The 20,048-nt window shown below is 39.3% G+C and overlaps 1 protein-coding gene across 1 annotated transcript in view; it reads right to left on the minus strand.

The window, feature by feature from the left end:
• The window catches only part of LOC124266479 (golgin subfamily B member 1-like), a 153,812-nt gene that overhangs the window by 44,171 nt on the left and 89,593 nt on the right, over positions 1–20,048 (minus strand). The window contains 1 exon segment of the mRNA XM_046701269.1: positions 144–308. Coding sequence (XP_046557225.1) covers positions 144–308 — 165 coding nt within the window.

Consider the following 20,048-nt stretch of genomic DNA (forward strand, 5'->3'; position numbering starts at 1 on the left):
TTAAAATCAAGTACTCAAAGGTTATCACTATGCTTCCTCACTGCTTCAAAGGACTTTAAGAAATAATTAAATCCCACTTTGAATTCCATATCACTCTGAAAGAGCACTATCAGTAAATCAGACACCTCACACATCAACCATACCTGTTCAGCATTCTTAAATTTATCCAGCTTCTTCAACACTGTGTCAGCCTCCTTCCCTTTCCCCTGCAGCAACACCTTCAACTGCCCCTGCAGGGCCTCAACCTCAAGAGGGCCCCCTGACATGCTGTCAGTTGGAGTTACCTCCCTTCCTCCACACTCACAAACCTGCAAAAAAAAGACACCTTTGAAATCATACTGTATAGAGCAACAGACTTTTGCTTCCTTTTTTTACTTATTAATACTAAAACGACACATAGAGATGTGAAACAGTGAGTTATTATATTTGCAACTGCTCTCATTGCCTTGTAGCAAGTTCAGTTCAAGACTAACCCTCATTGTATAATGTTTCCTGTCTGCACGATGCATACTAATGAGGATGTTAATGACCCCCCACTGAGACAATGACTGGGTCGTACACAAAGCAACATAACAATAACATCAAGACTCAAACTGGAAACAGAGAGACATGATACTCTGCACAGACAATAAGAGGCTTTTCAGTCAAATATATAGCCATGATGATCATTACCACAGCATGATTTCATATTGCTGACTGCGGCTCAACAAACAATATCTTAAGAGTACATTGAGTAACTCACTCACTCACTCAATGCACTCTTAACATATTGTTTGTTATAGCCGCACTCGGCAGTATTCCAGCTGTATGGCGGCTGTCTGTGAATAATCAAGTCTGGATCAGACAATCCGGTGATCAACAGCACATGCATCAATGTACGCAATTGGGATATGATGACGTGTGTCAACCAATCAGCAAATTTGATAACCTCATACTGCTAGTCGCCTCTTACAAGAATGGGTTGCTGAAGATCAATTCTAACCCAGATCTTCACAGGTATCTAAACAGGTATATAGGTCACTGATATATCTATCAAATGAGGCAGTGAATATGAAGAAAACACTACGCATTTGTTTTTAAATCAAATTTAGATCCATTATAATTTTGTTACATACCTCTGATTTTCCAACACAGTATGTTTATCTTCTAAATGTTCCCCCTTATAGAACTCTTTCAAAAAACACTCTATAAATGTATCTTGAACATCAAGGAAGGTACATGACTAAACCAAACCAAGATTCTCAACCAGATAATCTGACCACCGCAGTGCTCCAGTCCTGGAACACACTGTACTGAGCCTATAGACACTGTTTCAATATTAGCTGGATAACTGAGAAATCTCTCTGTTAGATAAGAATGTAATGCTACCTACAATTCATCATACACGAATCTTGCCAACTCTCTCACAAATAAGAGCTTAATTTGAATAGCACCTATCATTAATCTCCATCAAGCCATCTGATCTGTGTATCGTCTGTGATCACCTGGGTGATTCTCAGACATGCCAAGCTGTGAACTGACAGATTGTCTCTCAACAAGGTAGGTACCACAGTTATTGATCTTGTGTAGACATGATCTATGTCATGATCAGAGAGTGAGTGAGTGAGTGAGTGAGTGAGAGTGAGTGAGTGAGTGAGTGAGTGAGTGAGTGAGTGAATAAGTTAGTGACAGAGGTCGAGTTTAAATCTGCTATAACTTGGATTTCACATGCACTCCAACATAAAAGCCCATAGTGCCACAGGTCTCTGATTGTCTTGCTTGGATTTCAGTAGTAATATCGATGTGTGTTATCTGTTCGAAGCAAGAGGTGTTTAGATTTTTTTAATCTATTCTGAAATTAGGACAATTGTGTATTCTTTGAGTAACTTTGTTACAGACAGATACCGTCTTTAGTGAACCAAAATAGGTCTCACATACCTGTCTTGTTTTTACAAACATTTTATCAAAAGTGTTTTACTGTATCTATGTATTGTATCATTCCACCTTGTTTTTGAAAATTTGTATTTTTTTTAAAAAAGTTTTCTTAGCAAACAAATGTGCTTCATCAGTAAATACATATTCTACTCATTTATTCAGTTCTATTACACGTCTATTCAATATGGAAATATACTGTAAATGATGATTCATGTTTTCCTGCTGTATGTACAACGCTGAATGTCAACGGGCTGTTCCTGCAAACCTGACTGGCTCTGTATGTCCAGAAACTTGACTTCTGCAGTGTGCCCTGCAAAACTTGAATTTCTTACAACCTGCCTCGTGTATATTCTGTGCAGACATGTTCTTGTGCACTCTACGACGAAGTAAAACAAATAGACGAAAAAGAAAGGTTGCAGTCTAAATTAGTGAAACGTTGAACACTTTAACAGAGCAAACATGATGTGCTTGCGTGCTGGGTCTCCACAAACATTACATCTGGGTGTCTATCCCGATATTTTTTCACTGCCATTTAATATGAACTGTTAACTAAAGTAGAACTCACATATCTTTTGAAAATCATTCAACACACTGAGTTTCATTGTCACATTCCTCTTTTAAAAGGAAGGACTCTTCCTGTTCACATGGTACAATGTGTGAAGCCCATTTCTGGTGTCCCCTGCCGTGATGTTGCTGGAATGCTGCTATGCGTGCGTAAAACCAAACTCACTCACTCCTGCTCAGAGTCTAAGCAGAAGCTATAGTGAGTGAGTGACTCTGCTGTTAACATTATTCCAGGTACATTACAGCATGTTAGCTTGATGTGGGAAGAAATCCGGAAGGGATGCACATCGATGCTCATGTTCTTGATCACTGGACTGTCTGGTCCAGACTCGATTATTTACAGACTGCTGCCATATAGCAGTAATACTGCTCAGTGCGGCTTTAAACAACAACCGACCAACCAACCAAAGTGATGCATTGTTTACAAACCAAGATTAGAACCCTCAGTATTAGGTTTCCAGTCTGCCCAAAGGATGCAACTCTGCAGAGAGAAGGGTGGTACCTTAACCCATTGGGCCACACATGCCCTAGTCTGCCATACAGACCCTGAAGCAAATATATCCAAGAAAGCCTATACGCAGGTCTAGAAAATGTGGCAAGTCTAGATTTCCACAGCTTCTCAGGGCTCCTTTTCATTATATTTTATTTTTCACTATGAACTTTTTTTTCTGTAAAATATGTTCATTTCAGAGACTAGTTATTAGTCTACGCATGCCCCTAACTGAGGCAGGAATATTGATACTTCCTACTTCTTATTCTCATTTTCTAAAGTGTATTATCAAACATCATGGCAGGAACATTTGAGGTTTCACCAAACAGAACCCACTTCGTAAGTACTGGAGAGTGTTTCTTAAGAGCTTTTTAGGTTAAATACATTACCCGTATCGTTACCGTCAAAAGTAAGTCACCAAATGCCAACACAGGGCTCCTACTTAAAGTGACAATCAAACAATGAGGTTGTCAGATTTTCTTATTCATAGTGTCAGAAACATGAACAACCTGATTCCAAGCATTGCTCCTGACCGTAAAATCCCAGACATTCCAACTGCCCAGTGTACTCCTGAAGAATCTGGTCAAACACTGTCAACCCGTCCAAAGCAGCTGACAATCACAGGTGAGAATGTCCCTCACATTCACGTGACCTCAAACCGTTGGTTCTGACTGACCACTATAACACCAGATGACCTCCTTCCTGGGCGGACCTAACACGCCTCTGTCACACCGCCTGTGTCCACTGTCACCTCTTTATTGTATCCCTTGACCTTCAAATGTCGCACACATGTTCGACTATTTTACACACTTCCTGAGTTTCCAGAGGAACAGAACACAACATCCTTTTCACAGATCCCCTTCCTCATTTCACCAAGCCCAATCTGGAATTAACTTCCACAGACAACCTTTCCACATGTTGAAGCAACTCATCGGTTGACATGTTATAATCCTATCAAACTTCAAGAGATAAGATCCCATGAATGAAGGACCACAGGTATACAGACAGACCATCAATGGCTGTTCATGTATCTTCCTTAAGATGATTACACACTGATACACTGGCTGTAAAGGAGTGTGCTACACTGAATCACACAAGGATGTACTGAGACACGATCACTGTGACGTTCAGTGTAGTCAGTAAATTAAGTAGAATCATAGAAACATTAAGCTAATAGAGGATATTATATGAGTGCCCATGTCATACTATGTTTACGACATGAGTGCCTAAATGCTGGTATTTCCCGAGCGAGAGTGAGGGATATGCCGATATTTAAGCACGAGTGTCGTAAACATAGTATGATATAGGCACGAATATAATATTCTGTTTATTACCGAAGTCGTCAAATTGAGGAAAATACCCAAATCTACTTTCAAACACAGGCTGGCTAACCGCCGTCGTCGCATGTAGAACGCAACATCACAGAAGAAACGTGACGTCATAGCCTTGTTCATGACGTCACGTCACCATGACATATATTGCCCTAGGGCATCATATGAAAAATATGAACCCCGATATGTTCGTCCTCGTAGATGATAATATTAGTTATTCTGGCTAACACTAAACAAACCTGTAGTTTTATTTTGCCATTAAAACACAAAACCAACATTAGCTATTAGTGTTTATACTCAGCAACATCTATCATCAACAATCTGTAAACCATTTTCTTATCTTGCCACAGAAGCACTTAGCAACATTAGCTATGGAGTCAACACCTAGCAACATCTACCAACTCTGTTTGGAACAAAATGTCTTTTCAAGCCATGGAGGTGGTAAACTGGGTTTCATGGTTATAACAAGTACTTGCCATGAATCACAATCAAGATCGCACCTCACTGGATTGGTTAGAGAAATTCATGGCTTACACATGGCTGTACTGACTTAACCAGGACTGTTTTATGCCAGTGAAGTGTTTCTACATTTCACAAGCCATCAGCCAGTGGGCTGGTATTAATTTACACCCGTAGAATGTTCGCGACTTTCTTATTGTAACACTAACTGTAAAGAATAGGACATAAGGAAGAACATTCTAAAATACTTACACTCCATCACAACCACACACATCAAAATCGGTGCTGCCATTGAAGGCTTCCAGCTTTTACATTTAAGGCATGTCAAACAACTTGCTCATCAGTCAAGCTTTTCGAAAGTTTCAAGGTAGAAATGTGGTGAATATTTCCAATTTCGACAAATTGCTGACAAAAATGTGATGACTAATGCAATTCATTTATAGTTGAAAAGCCTTTGCATGTGTTTGTGTCACTGGTGATGTAGAGTACACTCTGGGGGTTTTCAACCACCTTGAATCATCGCTACTTGACAGTGATTCACATGTTTGTATATGCTAAACACCATACAATGGATTCTGGTTTTATCAGAGATTTCTCAAGATTATGGAAAGGGTCTTGTGACTTTATTTTGTAACTTTTACATTTTAACAAGCTCAAGATTCCATCCTCTTCTAATGACACAGCTGCAGCAGCCATACTGGAATCAACCCTTAAAGACAACCAAATACTTGTAATATCAAATCAGTCCATAACAAACATGATTTTAAGTCAAGAGTTCACCCAAAACAAATTGTGTTCAAACATTTTACTTGCAAACAGAATTATCATGATGAACTGTCCAAACATATCATTCAAAATTTGATATATTTTTCAGTATTTATTACATGTGAGGCATTGTCAACAAACGTATGAAACAAAACTCCTAAACATTTCAAAAGGAATCCTTCTCACTGTAAAATCAGTGACATTTTAAAAGCCTTTGGTATTAAAATCCAGAATTAAACATGCTCACAGCTCTTGAGCTACAGAAAGGGTATTTCAGGAAATCGCTGACAAATGATTACTTTTTATGAGTTATTTTTTCCTGTCAAACAGTTTGTGTTCTATTTGAGGCCAGCAGTTCGCAGGTGGCCTTGACATTCCTTCTCGACTTGGATACAACAATACTGACATTGCTGTTCCTTTAGACCCACACCATCAATACAGAGCCTCTCTACACAGCAACAACCAGTCTTCTCAGCTTCTCTCCACATCATGTCCTACTAATCGTGATCCAGGAATCTTTCCACAAACACACATTGACGCTGATCCGTAGACATTAAACACGCGGCTTTCCCTTCCAAATATGTTAATGAAACATCTACAGACGCATACCTTCCTTGGTTACTTTGATGCTGGGGGACTAATTGTGTGGAAACAAGCAGTCGGAGATGGGAGATTCTACACAGGTATACTATGTGGAACATTACAGGCCAAACTCAGACTCCAGAGAGCCTACAGAGGAATGACTTGAAGCAGTGATTTGACGCACACTTTATGACATCAATGACAGGGGAAATGCAGAATGTCACTCAGATGTTCCAAGGTGAAAACTAAATGGCTGATTTCTTATAAAAGAATTTTAAGGTTGCTCAAACTGATACAAATATTTTTCTTTTAGAATCTTCTTACCTGATGATATCATAAGGAATCATTTACTATATATATAATTTACTTGGAATAAATGTTTGCTACCTTTGCGAGACCAGGGAAAGTTTTACCAGAAGCATACAACGATATGGTTTTGTCAGTTCGATTCCTTACCACCAACCAACATATACAGTTCAATATTTGCTAAGGCAAAAATCGGTTCTACCTGATGCTGGGGCCAGAACAAGCCCTGAAACGTTGTACCAAACAATAAAAAGATGAAACCCAGAAAAGTCTCTATGTTCAGCAAAAATAGTTCTTAGTCCAAGGTGTGGCCCTTGACAAATGTTGAGTAGAATAAGAAACAGAAAAACTTAAAAAAACAAAGGAACATTTTCTTTACAACTGACTGCATGTCTAAACAATTCAGCGTGCTTTCCCGATTCAGGTGGCACCATCATAATTCATCCCATATGGATCCACTGTTTGTGAGGTGTAGTCTGCATCAATAACAAACCTTGGTCAGTCAGCAACATGTCAATTTAAGTGAGTGACAAATACTACAGCCTGAATTGCTCCATACTTTCCAACTGCCCTAAAACATGAGTGAGTGAGTGAATTAGGTTTTATGCCAATGTAAACAATACTCCAGCAATACCAAAGTCAGGACACCGAAACTTGAACACAACCTATGTGAGATGAGCAAACACTCGTACCACTTGGCCAACACTGGACACCGCCACCACAAAAGATGATATTGCTGAACATAAATGCTGAATATTGTTGAAAGCATCAAAAGAACTCTCAAGACGGAGTCCAGTTGTCATTGAAGGTGTATTGACAATAATACAAGACATATATGGGAGGACATAGAAATCCTGATACTGTAGGTTTAATGTACACCTTCGTACAACCATTAAATAGCAAGCAGGGCTGCTGTCACCAATTAAGCACCAACAGACATTGGCAACACACACAGAGAACAGGTCTTGGTGCTGATCCAAGACAAACACTTCATTAAACATACACACATGGAACATACAAGCTCACAGTTCACTAGAAATGACTGAATCCATGTAAAGGTTAACCTTTATTGTGATGTCCGTCAAGAGATAGAACACCCCGGTATCGCACACACTGTGAGAAAGGTAAACACACCTGTAACATTCATTACACATTTCCACTACAGGTGAGATAACGCAGACATCAATCATACAAATCTCACCTTGTCTCAATTAGACATGTTGATGACAACTGGTATGATATGAATTCACACTGAGGTTGTCGTAGTTCATTTGCTTCAACTGTCTGTTGTGATTTCACCTACAGTGAAACGATGCAGAAATACCTGTATAATGGCAAGGCTCTGTCTCTTCACGAGTGACAAGTATTCGAGACGCATTCCTAATATATATGCATGGTGATATCCTTTTACCACAAAGGTGAAAAAATGCAGGAATGGATAAAAAGTCCATCAATCATGCATGAAAATAACAAGTTTGATGTGATGGTAAAAATGAGTGGTTTTTTGGCCATTAGTCACTGACATGACACCTTCCAATATCAGTCACTGACCAGGTGTTGATGACCTCTCAGTCACTGTGAGAACCAAATACCTGCTCTTGTATACAACATAGCTGGCTCAGCGTTCAGCAGTTAGAAGACTATTCAAGATGATGATAGAAATGTTTCAGCTTACTGAAATTGCTAACGACAAAGCTCAGTGACATACAGTAAACCACTATACACCGAACAGAAACAGACCATCGATTCCAGTTTTATAACAGTAGTTTGTTATATGCATGTCAACCAAAACATACATCAAGTGTCCAGCAACCAAATGACAGTTCAATATATATATATATGTCAGTTCATTATCAGGATGTTGATATTAAACATTTCACCATGACATCAGTAAATACTGGCTTGTGATTGGTTTATTAAAGTCGTTTCGAGGTATATAATCATGTTACGTACCTCTGATGTTCCAACGTAGTATGTATCTTGTTTTTAATCTTAATAACACGGTTATGGTAGAATTAGAAAATATTTCACAGGTCCTGTTTCAAATTCCCAGTTCTGACCCAAATGTATGTAACATTTTACAAAGAGAGGGAATGATTTGGTTGTGAATCAGGTTATCCTACCTGCAGGAAGATGAGTATGTCCCCCTTCTGTCCCCCATCCCCCAACAAACTTGTATCTTACACTGTCACTGGAAGGTAAATTCCATTCATGGTGTTTACATTTCACATACAAAATGCATCACAATCACAGTAAACACGATTGTATATCACAGCAGACGTATATTTCACCGGTTCTTGATGTGTGCGGAACACACAGCCTATAAACACTCACACTCACACAACACTGTCGACAAGGATGTACATTTCACAGGCCGGCATGACACACTTGGGAGGACACCACTTGCACTTACATTGTTGTGCCCTGCTCTCCTATTGAAATATACTACTTATCGACTGAACCAGCTTAAGATGCCTGTAAGTTATTGTCTACAGATTATCTATCTATTGTAACTCAAGACAAGACCAGGTAAGAGATGGTCGTATGACCTAACACCAACACAACACACCCATAGAGTCAGGGATGGGTTCTCTCCCAAGTCCGAGAATGTAACACCAGCAAAAATGTGTTTCCATCACAGTTACCATTTTGAATTCTGAGAAAATTAGTATCTAACACCCACTTACAATGTCTATTTATGTAGTTATTGACCTTGTTGGCAAATGGTTCTAAATCAAGATCAATCACCTTTCATTGCTTACATATATTTATTCAATTGTAATTGAAGGGTATAGAATAAAAAGGAGGTTAAATCCAAATTTATTTATTTTTATTTTTTTCAGTATTTGAATGAGGGCAAAAAAATGTATGTAAATTCTCGCCAAACAGTCTTTGAAATATCAAACACAAGCAAATAAATGACTTTATGTGCGTTTCACAAAAATAATAATTCAAAAATATTTTAAAAACCTCCATTTATGAAGAAATGCTAAAAATGTAGTTAACCCTGTTGTTATTCTAACCCCTTCAATTAAAACATGAATAACAGGCTATAGCTACCCACAAGCTATCAATATAGCACAGGTAAAACATAGGGGCCAGAGAATAAGTTCAAATGGCACTTCAAAACTGATTCAAAAGTCAAAATAGCTGTGAAAATCATATGAATGGATATGTGAAAATCCTTGATGACACCAGTTGTTTGTGAAAAAGGGCAGAATTACTCCAGTGTTATCTCAGACAGATATGTAGTTGTAGAGGTTTGTCCTTTCTGACCAATAGAAGTCCTATACCAAGACATGACACAAGATCATAGCTCACTGTGAGTAACCGTGCTCTTGGACATCCATAGACAAATATTTGAGTGCTTATAAAACTTGTTCTCTTCCATAGGAAATCACACATCAGCGGCTATGATCAGAAGGTTAAGATACCAGCATATGTTTGACAACAAAGTGAAAATATGGGGTGGGACTGTGTTGGACCCAAAAGATTGCGTGGTCCCAGATCCAAGACCAGATCCTGGTCAGAAAAGATAAGTCAGATTGGCCATGTTTGTTGAAATTCCACAGGTGAAGAGTTCACATCACATGACCATCCCGGGGTCATGGAACTTCCTATTGTTATTGCGTACCTTAGTCAACTATCTTTGTCTTTTCTCAGTTCTATAATGACTCATAACAGACAGGAGCCTGTCATCTTGTGTCAAACGTGCTCGATTGTATGATTTATCCCACAAATACATTAACAAAATGGAATTCTGAAAGAACATAACAAATCCACATGCAATGAAATGGCTCCTGGTGTATGTTTCATGAAATATGAAAAGTACCATATCTCTTGTAATAAACACAAGGTCTCTTAATAAGTACCACTGAAAAGCCCTGGGTCTCTAATCATCGCTGGGTACTTTAGATTTAAATGACTTCTCCCTAAATTAGATATAAGCTAAAAAGGTCCTGTTTTCATCAGTTTGAGGGATTCTTTTTTTCGCTAGAAGAGATATATTTTCAATCACTACTTCAAAACATAATTTTCCTGGAAATAAGGACACTGAATGTTTAAGGTTTTTACAGTATAATTTTTTTCAGGATATGTCCTGCAAACAATAAATATTTTGGGTAATACCTGTGAACAAATAGTTATTAGGAAGTATTTCATCCCCCATCCCCCTCAACAAACATACTCCCCGGACTATCTGACTACCTGCCTTCCACTATGAAGCCTAGTATTATCTACCTGCTCCTGCTGCTGTTTACAAAGCTAAGCACACATCACAATAGTTAGACCCATATACTTGCCACGACAAAGGCCTACATCGTGTGATCTAAATACTCACAGAAACCTCTGACCCAACTGTTGTCATGCGTGACCTATATTCCTTTATGGCATGACAACTAACGGCAGTAGAAATACCTTGAGGTGTGACTGAATAAATTTCAAGATACTCAGATTACCTTGATAATAGACACTAAGATGATAGTAGTAGTACACTGTGGAGCCTAGGGTGAGTGAGTGAGTGGAAGAAGGGGGGGTGAGAAAAGGTGAGAGAAAGAGAGAGAAGTCTTGAAGTGGATGTTGAGTGGAGGGTGTTGGTTGGTATGATTTTCAGGACCAACAATGGGCTGCCCACATTTCGCCAATGTGTGGAATTGCATTTGGTGTTTATTTGTTTGACGAGTGAACAAATTAATTGGCATATTCACATACAGGACATTTCCAAGATACTTATGTAGAATTGCCATGGAAATAATGAGGTGTCAGTCTATAAATTCCACGTAGGTCATCTTCAAAGTACTAAGTGGATGAGTCCACCTCAACACAACCAGCTAGCATGATACAGGTCCTTAAACCTGGATATTTCTACAATGCTCGGCACTTACAGACTGTGATAATCACTGCCGATCTCCTCACAGGCCAGTACGGATCAGTAATGTTTCATAATGTGTTCTCCTGTAGACACTATCTTCCACAGACAATGAACAGCAATAACTACATCAGTGGCACTTCTCCAGATCTTTGCACTGGTCTACACACAAAACATTTCCACTGCAAACTTCGAGTCCAGCTGTAAAGAGGCTTTCATTATGTATTCACTGAGCCATTTCAATACATCTTATCCGAGTGGTCTAGGCTGTCCCTGGCCAATACTCACAGAACCAAAATACCTCAAAGTTTGGAACAGTATTGTTTCGATGACCGTATTGTAAGACAATTCAACAACTCCAAGCCCAACTGTGTGAGTGAGTGAGTTTGGTTTTATGCCGCTTTAAGCAATATACCAGCAATATCACGGCGGGGGACACCAGAAATAGGTTTCACACATTCCACCCATGTGGGGAATTGAAGCCAGGTCTTCAGCGTGATGCGTGAACGCTTTAATCACTAGGCTACCCCGCCGTCCCAAGTCCAACTCTGAGAGTAGGTAGGGAAGGCTAGTGGCTAAGTGCTTTAGTCTTAATACAATTCACTACACATGTACAATGCGTAAAGCCAGTCTACCAGCAGTGATGATCCTGGAGTAAAGGTAAAACAAGTGTCATACCATACTCACTTACTGCAACAACACTATGTGAGCCACCAAATTCATGACCAAAAAATAGTGTGGTCACTTTGCCTTCCACATGTGCATCAATTCAATTCAGCTAATTAAAATGACATGGTATATTATGCACCAAAAATACACACATCCATGAAGCATTCATAATCACTGACTCGGCAGTCTATCAACCATGGTTCAAGTACTGGTATGTCAATATAAATGATGTCATGCAACCCAGTGAACACATTTAACTAGCCCAGCTGATACAGACAGTGAGTCACTGTGCAGCATTGTGACACCAGTCAGGTACTTAAGTACTACAACAGCAACACATGCAGCCTTGGGCGGACAGATGGCATTCACCACACGTGTCTGTGTCAGCCCAGGATTGATCACTGGGCTAGAGAGACTTCAACTGAAACCCACAAGTTTAAAATAAACTCGGGGACATCACTGACAGGGTGTCAGCCACAGTCCCTGAACTATTTTCCCTTTGGTGGGGTGGTGGGGTAGCCTAGTGGTTACAGCGTTCACTCGTCACGCCGAAGACCTGGGTTCAATTCCCCACATGGGTACAATGTGTGAAGCCCAATTCTGGTGCCCTAGCCATAACATTGCTGGAATATTGTTAAAATATGTGTAAAATATAAACTCACTCACTCACTATCCCATTCTCCCAGCCCTTACTGTCCTGCTATAACCTGAGTGAGTGAGTGAGTGTTAGTTTTACGCCGCTATTAGCAATATCACAGCAATATCACGGCAGGGCACACCCGAAATGGGCTTCACATATTGTACCCATGTGGGGAATCAAACCCGGGTCTTCGGGGTGACGAGCGAACACTTTAACCAGCTATAACCTGAAATGAAGCAAGTGTAGATTTTCTCCACTTACAGGAAAGTCACCGTGCTCCTTCTTTGCTAAATGAAGTTGTTTGCTTACATATTTTCAGAGACTAAGCATGAGTCTACAATGGCTGTCTTCACTAAACCATTTGTCTTCAGCCCCAGCCAAGTTAACATTCACTGGTCATGTAAACTACGTAGCAAGCTAATGCTATTAGAAAATCTACTTAAGATAATTCATGACACACAAGTACAGATTCATCACACACCAGAATACTGTCAGAACAGTATCTAACTATACTACTCAAAAGAGTGAGTGAGTTTAACACCGATTTTAACAATATTCCAGTAACATCACAGCGGGAACAACAGAAAAGGGCTTCACACATTGTACCCATGTGGAACGCTTTAACCACTAGGCTACACCACCGCCCCCCATACAACAAAGTTACTTAAATGTACCACCTATTTCTTTCCTATTACTATAGTTAGTGAGACATGCGACTGACTATTATCTATAGTCCGTGAGACATGTGACTGACTATTATCTATAGTCAGTGAGACATGCGACTGACCATTATCTATAGTCAGTGAGACATGTGACTGACTATTATCTATAGTCAGTGAGACATGCGACTGACTATTAACTATAGTCAGTGAGACATGTGACTGACTATTATCTATAGTCCGTGAGACATGCGACTGACTATTATCTACAGTCAGTGAGACATGCGACTGACTATTATCTATAGTCAGTGAGACATGTGACTGACTATTATCTATAGTCAGTGAGACATGTGACTGACTATTATCTATAGTCAGTGAGACATGTGACTGACTATTATCTATAGTCCGTGAGACATGCGACTGACTATTATCTAGAGTCAGTGAGACATGCGACTGACTTAGTATCTATAGTCCGTGAGACATGTGACTGACTATTATCTACAGTCAGTGAGACATGCGACTGACTATTATCTATAGTCAGTGAGACATGCGACTGACTATTATCTACAGTCAGTGAGACATGCGACTGACTATTATCTATAGTCAGTGAGACATGTGACTGACTATTATCTACAGTCAGTGAGACATGTGACTGACTATTATCTATAGTCAGTGAGACATGCGACTGACTATTATCTATAGTCAGTGAGACATGTGACTGACTATTATCTACAGTCAGTGAGACATGCGACTGACTATTATCTACAGTCTGTGAGACATGTGACTGACTATTATCTATAGTCAGTGAGACATGTGACTGACTATTATCTATAGTCAGTGAGACATGCGACTGACTATTATCTATAGTTAGTGAGACATGTGACTGACTATTATCTACAGTCAGTGAGACATGTGACTGACTATTATCTATAGTCAGTGAGCCATGCGACTGACTATTATCTATAGTCCGTGAGACATGTGACTGACTATTATCTACAGTCAGTGAGACATGCGACTGACTATTATCTACAGTCTGTGAGACATGTGACTGACTATTATCTATAGTCAGTGAGACATGCGACTGACTATTATCTATAGTCAGTGAGACATGCGACTGACTATTATCTATAGTCAGTGAGACATGCGACTGACTATTATCTATAGTCAGTGAGACATGTGACTGACTATTATCTATAGTCCGTGAGACATGCGACTGACTATTATCTATAGTCAGTGAGACATGTGACTGACTATTATCTATAGTCCGTGAGACATGCGACTGACTATTATCTACAGTCAGTGAGACATGTGACTGACTATTATCTACAGTCAGTGAGACATGTGACTGACTATTATCTATAGTCAGTGAGACATGTGACTGACTATTATCTACAGTCAGTGAGACATGTGACTGACTATTATCTATAGTCAGTGAGACACGTGACTGACTATTATCTATAGTCAGTGAGACATGTGACTGACTATTATCTACTGTCAGTGAGACATGTGACTGACTATTATCTATAGTCAGTGAGACACGTGACTGACTATTATCTATAGTCCGTGAGACATGTGACTGACTATTATCTATAGTCCGTGAGACATGTGACTGACTATTATCTACAGTCCGTGAGACATGCGACTGACTATTATCTACAGTCAGTGAGACATGCGACTGACTATTATCTATAGTCCGTGAGACATGTGACTGACTATTATCTACAGTCAGTGAGACATGTGACTGACTATTATCTATAGTCAGTGAGACATGTGACTGACTATTATCTACAGTCAGTGAGACATGTGACTGACTATTATCTACAGTCAGTGAGACATGTGACTGACTATTATCTATAGTCCGTGAGACATGTGACTGACTATTACTATAGTCAGTGAGACATGTGACTAACTATTATCTATAGTCAGTGAGACATGTGACTGACTATTATCTATAGTCAGTGAGACATGTGACTGACTATTATCTATAGACAGTGAGACATGTGACTGACTATTATCTATAGTCAGTGAGACATGTGACTGACTATTATCTATAGTCAGTGAGACATGTGACTGACTATTATCTATAGTCAGTGAGACATGTGACTGACTATTATCTATAGTCAGTGAGACATGTGACTGACTATTATCTATAGTCAGTGAGACATGTGACTGACTATTATCTATAGTCAGTGAGACATGTGACTGACTATTATCTATAGTCAGTGAGACATGCGACTGACTATTATCTATAGTCAGTGAGACATGTGACTGACTATTATCTATAGTCAGTGAGACATGTGACTGACTATTATCTATAGTCCGTGAGACATGTGACTGACTATTATCTATAGACAGTGAGACATGTGACTGACTATTATCTATAGTCAGTGAGACATGTGACTGACTATTATCTATAGTCCGTGAGACATGTGACTGACTATTATCTACAGTGATATCAAAGAATCAGGTTCTCCTTAACTTATTTTGAGTAGGACACTTCTTCAACATGAACAATGCTGACCAACCATTTTGTATGATGGACATAGGCCTACATTTGGAATCATTGATGAGTCAGTGTGTTCGGGCTTTACATAGCTTCTAACAGTATTTCCCTCACATAATAGTCTAGCATAGATCTTGAGAGCAAAATTACATCTGTGAACCAAATGACATGCCAAGAACAGCATCGGTAAAATCTGGGATTCAAACCCACGATCACAGGATCCTGATACGACTGGACGGACATGATTGCACCACCTTGACAACTGGGCCCCTGCAAACATCCTTGTAGTGAGTGCATCTACATACAAGATTGACACTGTGATGTTTCATCAACAGGGACCTCGATAATCCCAGGGCGTGGTCAGTGAACACTGAAATATTCAGGATCATTACTCACAGTAACCTTTGATTCCAGTGAGACTTACAGCCACTCATTTCTTCTTTTACTCCATTGTTTACCCCAGTTTCCAAAACAATACCTCAGTTTTTCTCATAATCAATGATTTTAATTAGACATAATGTATTGGATGAGTTGTCTCTGTACCAGCCAATCACAGACCTTGATGCAATTAGCCACTATGCAGTGCACCACTTATCCCAGCCAGGGAGTAATTCAATCAAGACGACATGAAAATTTGATGATGGGCACCGATGTGAGATTAATTCCTGATGAGAAGTCAGATACAACATGTGATCATTGATCCAGCCTGAGAATCATCAAGTGTATGTAAATCCATGTCTGTCGGCATCTGGGAAGACAACGCTCTGCTCTACCTTGCCCCGTTACATTTGATAACAATACAGAATCAACATCAGGGAAATAGTTGCAAACTACTGGAAATATTATATTTTCCATATGAAGGTCAGTTACCTCCAAAATATGACACATTAGACAAAACCACCCATATATGCAACGTTATAATAAGTAAGAAAAGTTTAGATCCACAGAACTATCCCTCTTGCTCATTACACAAACTTCTAAATGTGACTCAAAGAAGTAAAGTCCACCCAGTTGTGTACATACAGTCTTCAAACATTGGAAGCATCATGTCGAACATATAATTCCATACCACTCACCAAAACAACATAAACTTCGAGTGTAAAACTCGTACCACTGCGCGGCACCTTGCTTGTAGCAATGTCCTTGATATTCATAATAAACTTCATCTTATGTACAATTTAATAATACAACTAAATTTATTACCTACATTAACAGACCCACAAATCATAACATTTAATTCAATGAGCATATAATTCCTGTTTTGACTGAGATTTATTGTACATTAAAACGCACTTAACACCTTTACATAAGAGTGCCTCTCATCACCACCAGACCCAGATACCTGTGATGACAGTGGGACCTGTCATCCGTACATAGGTGGAGCATTCCTGCTGACAAGCATGCACACAGCTGTTAAGCTCCACAGTACTTCCCTCTGTAACTGTCTGCATAACGCAAATATTAGTTTTTAAATCTGATATCAGTTTAGTGAAAGAAAACATCTGAGCAAATGCATTGCTTATCATTGTGTTTTCTGTGTGACCTAGATATCCTGCTGGTATAACAGGGATGACAACATTAACGCAGTCAGTCACATTCATACAACAGAACCCCAACTTCATGGTAACCGAGTCTTAAAGGTCTGGTTGACTTAACAAATGGCAATTTCTAACAAACATGGGAGTTGGTTTTCATGCCTCTTGAAACAGTATTTAAGTTCAATCTCAACACGACTCTGCTCAAGGTGGAAGGATTCATTTTTTTTAAGCCCTAAGTGATGCAAGTCGCAGACATTTTTCCCTTGGGAAAACCTACAAGCATAGGTGCCAACAAGCCTAAGAAACATAATTCTGGCAAAAAGAGATTCAAACCAGCTATCAAAGGTTTCTGGAGTGCCCAATGGACAATTCTGCACAATAAATTCCTTTATATGACATGGCTCCATAACTAAAAAGGAGCAGATGCTTGTTTAAACTGAAAGAGTTGGAACCGAATCAGCTTATGCATAGGCATGATGGACTCAAAGTGACGATAAAATGTACAAAAATAAGGGGCTCTGTTCAGTTCCTTACTGATACTCAAGGAAAAACATAAACACTACATAGATTCCCTCTTCAAAAATAAGTTTCTTTTTCAAAATTGACCACCAGCCTTTTGATGTTTCAGTACAGCAGTACAACCTTGTCCACAAACACTGAACAACAATAACCCTTCCCCAATACTTTTGCTATAAACTGAATGACCCTTCCCCAATACTCCCGCATTTATATAAACCTGGGGGACATCATCTGAACACATAATAGTGCCCATTAACCAAGTGTTTTTCGAGCCAAACTTTCAACCACAGGCTTTCTATTATCCTATAAACCTGCTACATCATCTCGGATAGTAGATACCTTAACCAAGTGTTTTTCTAATCAACTGACATCTTTCTATTATCCTTTTAACTTCTCAGTAGTCCCAGACTTGCTGACAGTGTATACCCTGAACCCCTACTTTCACACCCCATCAGTTCAGATATTAACACATTATTTGTATCGAAATGCTTCAGAAATTGAACACTAAGCCTTTCATTACCTGGAGCCTACCTAGCAATACTTCACCTCAATAGAGACAACAATATTGGCCAGTAGGCGTGTCACACCCAGACACCTACATACAACCCTATCTATTCAGTGGAATATGACCTGAACTGTCTACTTTATACATCAATGGGGCCCTACTATCAACAGAAGTGGCCCTAATTCAGTATAAGTATGATTAGAGTTGGTATTTCCTTACCTAGATCTCCATTACTGTAACAAAACACAGGATCCAGCCTTCTTACTTCTGTGACAGTTTACTTGTTCTTATCACATTATGAAATCACCTGATCTCCAACTTAATCATTTATCTCAGAATAAACAGGCTATCATATGACTTGTGATTGTAGTCATAATAAAACTTCTCAAAAACAATTACACTCAATACTTTCGGGGATATTTTTTTGTCGTGAAAACTGATCTCATAATTTCATTGAAATACTCCAGAAACATTTATGATCCCAAAGTGTTTTTGTTTAGTATCCTTCTAGGCCATGATAAGATACCATAATCTGTTCTGTGACATGTAAAGGAAGAGAGAGAGAACACATTAGGACAATAACAATACTGTATATCTGCACAATTCATGACGTAAAACCCTATTTCGCTAACATCACTGTTAGGATAATACAATCATGCCGAGAAACAGCTTAACATTTCTTTAAAAGTACACTTAGTCCTGAAGTTCATGGCCTATGTTAAGTGTTTTATCTCTCAGAGTAAACTAAATTTCACATATAGCATGACAGTTATGGAAATGTCAGCTAGTGAGGGAGTTTGGTTTGAATCTACATTGAAAAATACTTACTCAGAATACGAAAATCAGACAAGATGTCAACCACATCACAACAATCACCAATGGCCAACTGGCACACAAAGTAAGTCTGAATCAAATCATTCAAACTTCACTCCTTCAGAGTGACTAAACATTTAACGTAACACTATACTCGCTATTTTAACCTTAAGTAAGTAGATATTCCAGCAGTTTCCTTACACAACAGCATGTGCCATGACAAGCTGGTTACCCAACAGTCCAGGTGAACGACCTGCTGTATACATCATAAATCTGCTGCCTTTCTTCATCACACAACTCCCTGCAGACTCCACATACGTCATGAACACCATGATGCAACACTTGATCCCTGAGATCAGTTGTATGACAGACACGTCCTTCAAGTCAGCAGCAAGATCAACACCTACCATCTTGTATTGTTGTCTGACAATGTCAAGGCCATCCTCAACACATGAATCAATCTGCAGTCAAACTGCAGTCAAACTGCAGTCAAGTAAAAATTGGTAAAATAAATGCCCATAACATAAGAAATGCCCATAACATAAGAAATGCCCATAACATAAACTGATGTGAAGTTTGGTTGCTGCTAAGGACTCAGAAATATGCATGCTCCATGATGACAGCCTGTAAATAAGGCCGGGCCAGACATTCCAGTGACTGGTATTATGAACAACGTTCCACAGTCAGGGTACAACTGAGCAACCTAGCCTGACCACCTAATCCACCTTTCATTGGTTTCTGGGGGAATCGTAGCCTCGTATTCACACTGGGAGAACGTTCCTATGGTCCAAGGTTTTGTTACTGACTGACCTTAATGTCACCCAGGGCTATATACCCCTTCCACAATGTCTATATTGGAATACATGGGGTATATCTACCATTGATGTTGCTTTGTGCATAAGGACCTGACCTGGTTACTGTATT

The sequence above is a fragment of the Haliotis rubra genome, unplaced genomic scaffold (assembly GCF_003918875.1).
Source record: "Haliotis rubra isolate DU_JTF1 unplaced genomic scaffold, ASM391887v1 Scf126, whole genome shotgun sequence".
In the NCBI taxonomy this organism is placed as follows: domain Eukaryota; kingdom Metazoa; phylum Mollusca; class Gastropoda; order Lepetellida; family Haliotidae; genus Haliotis; species Haliotis rubra.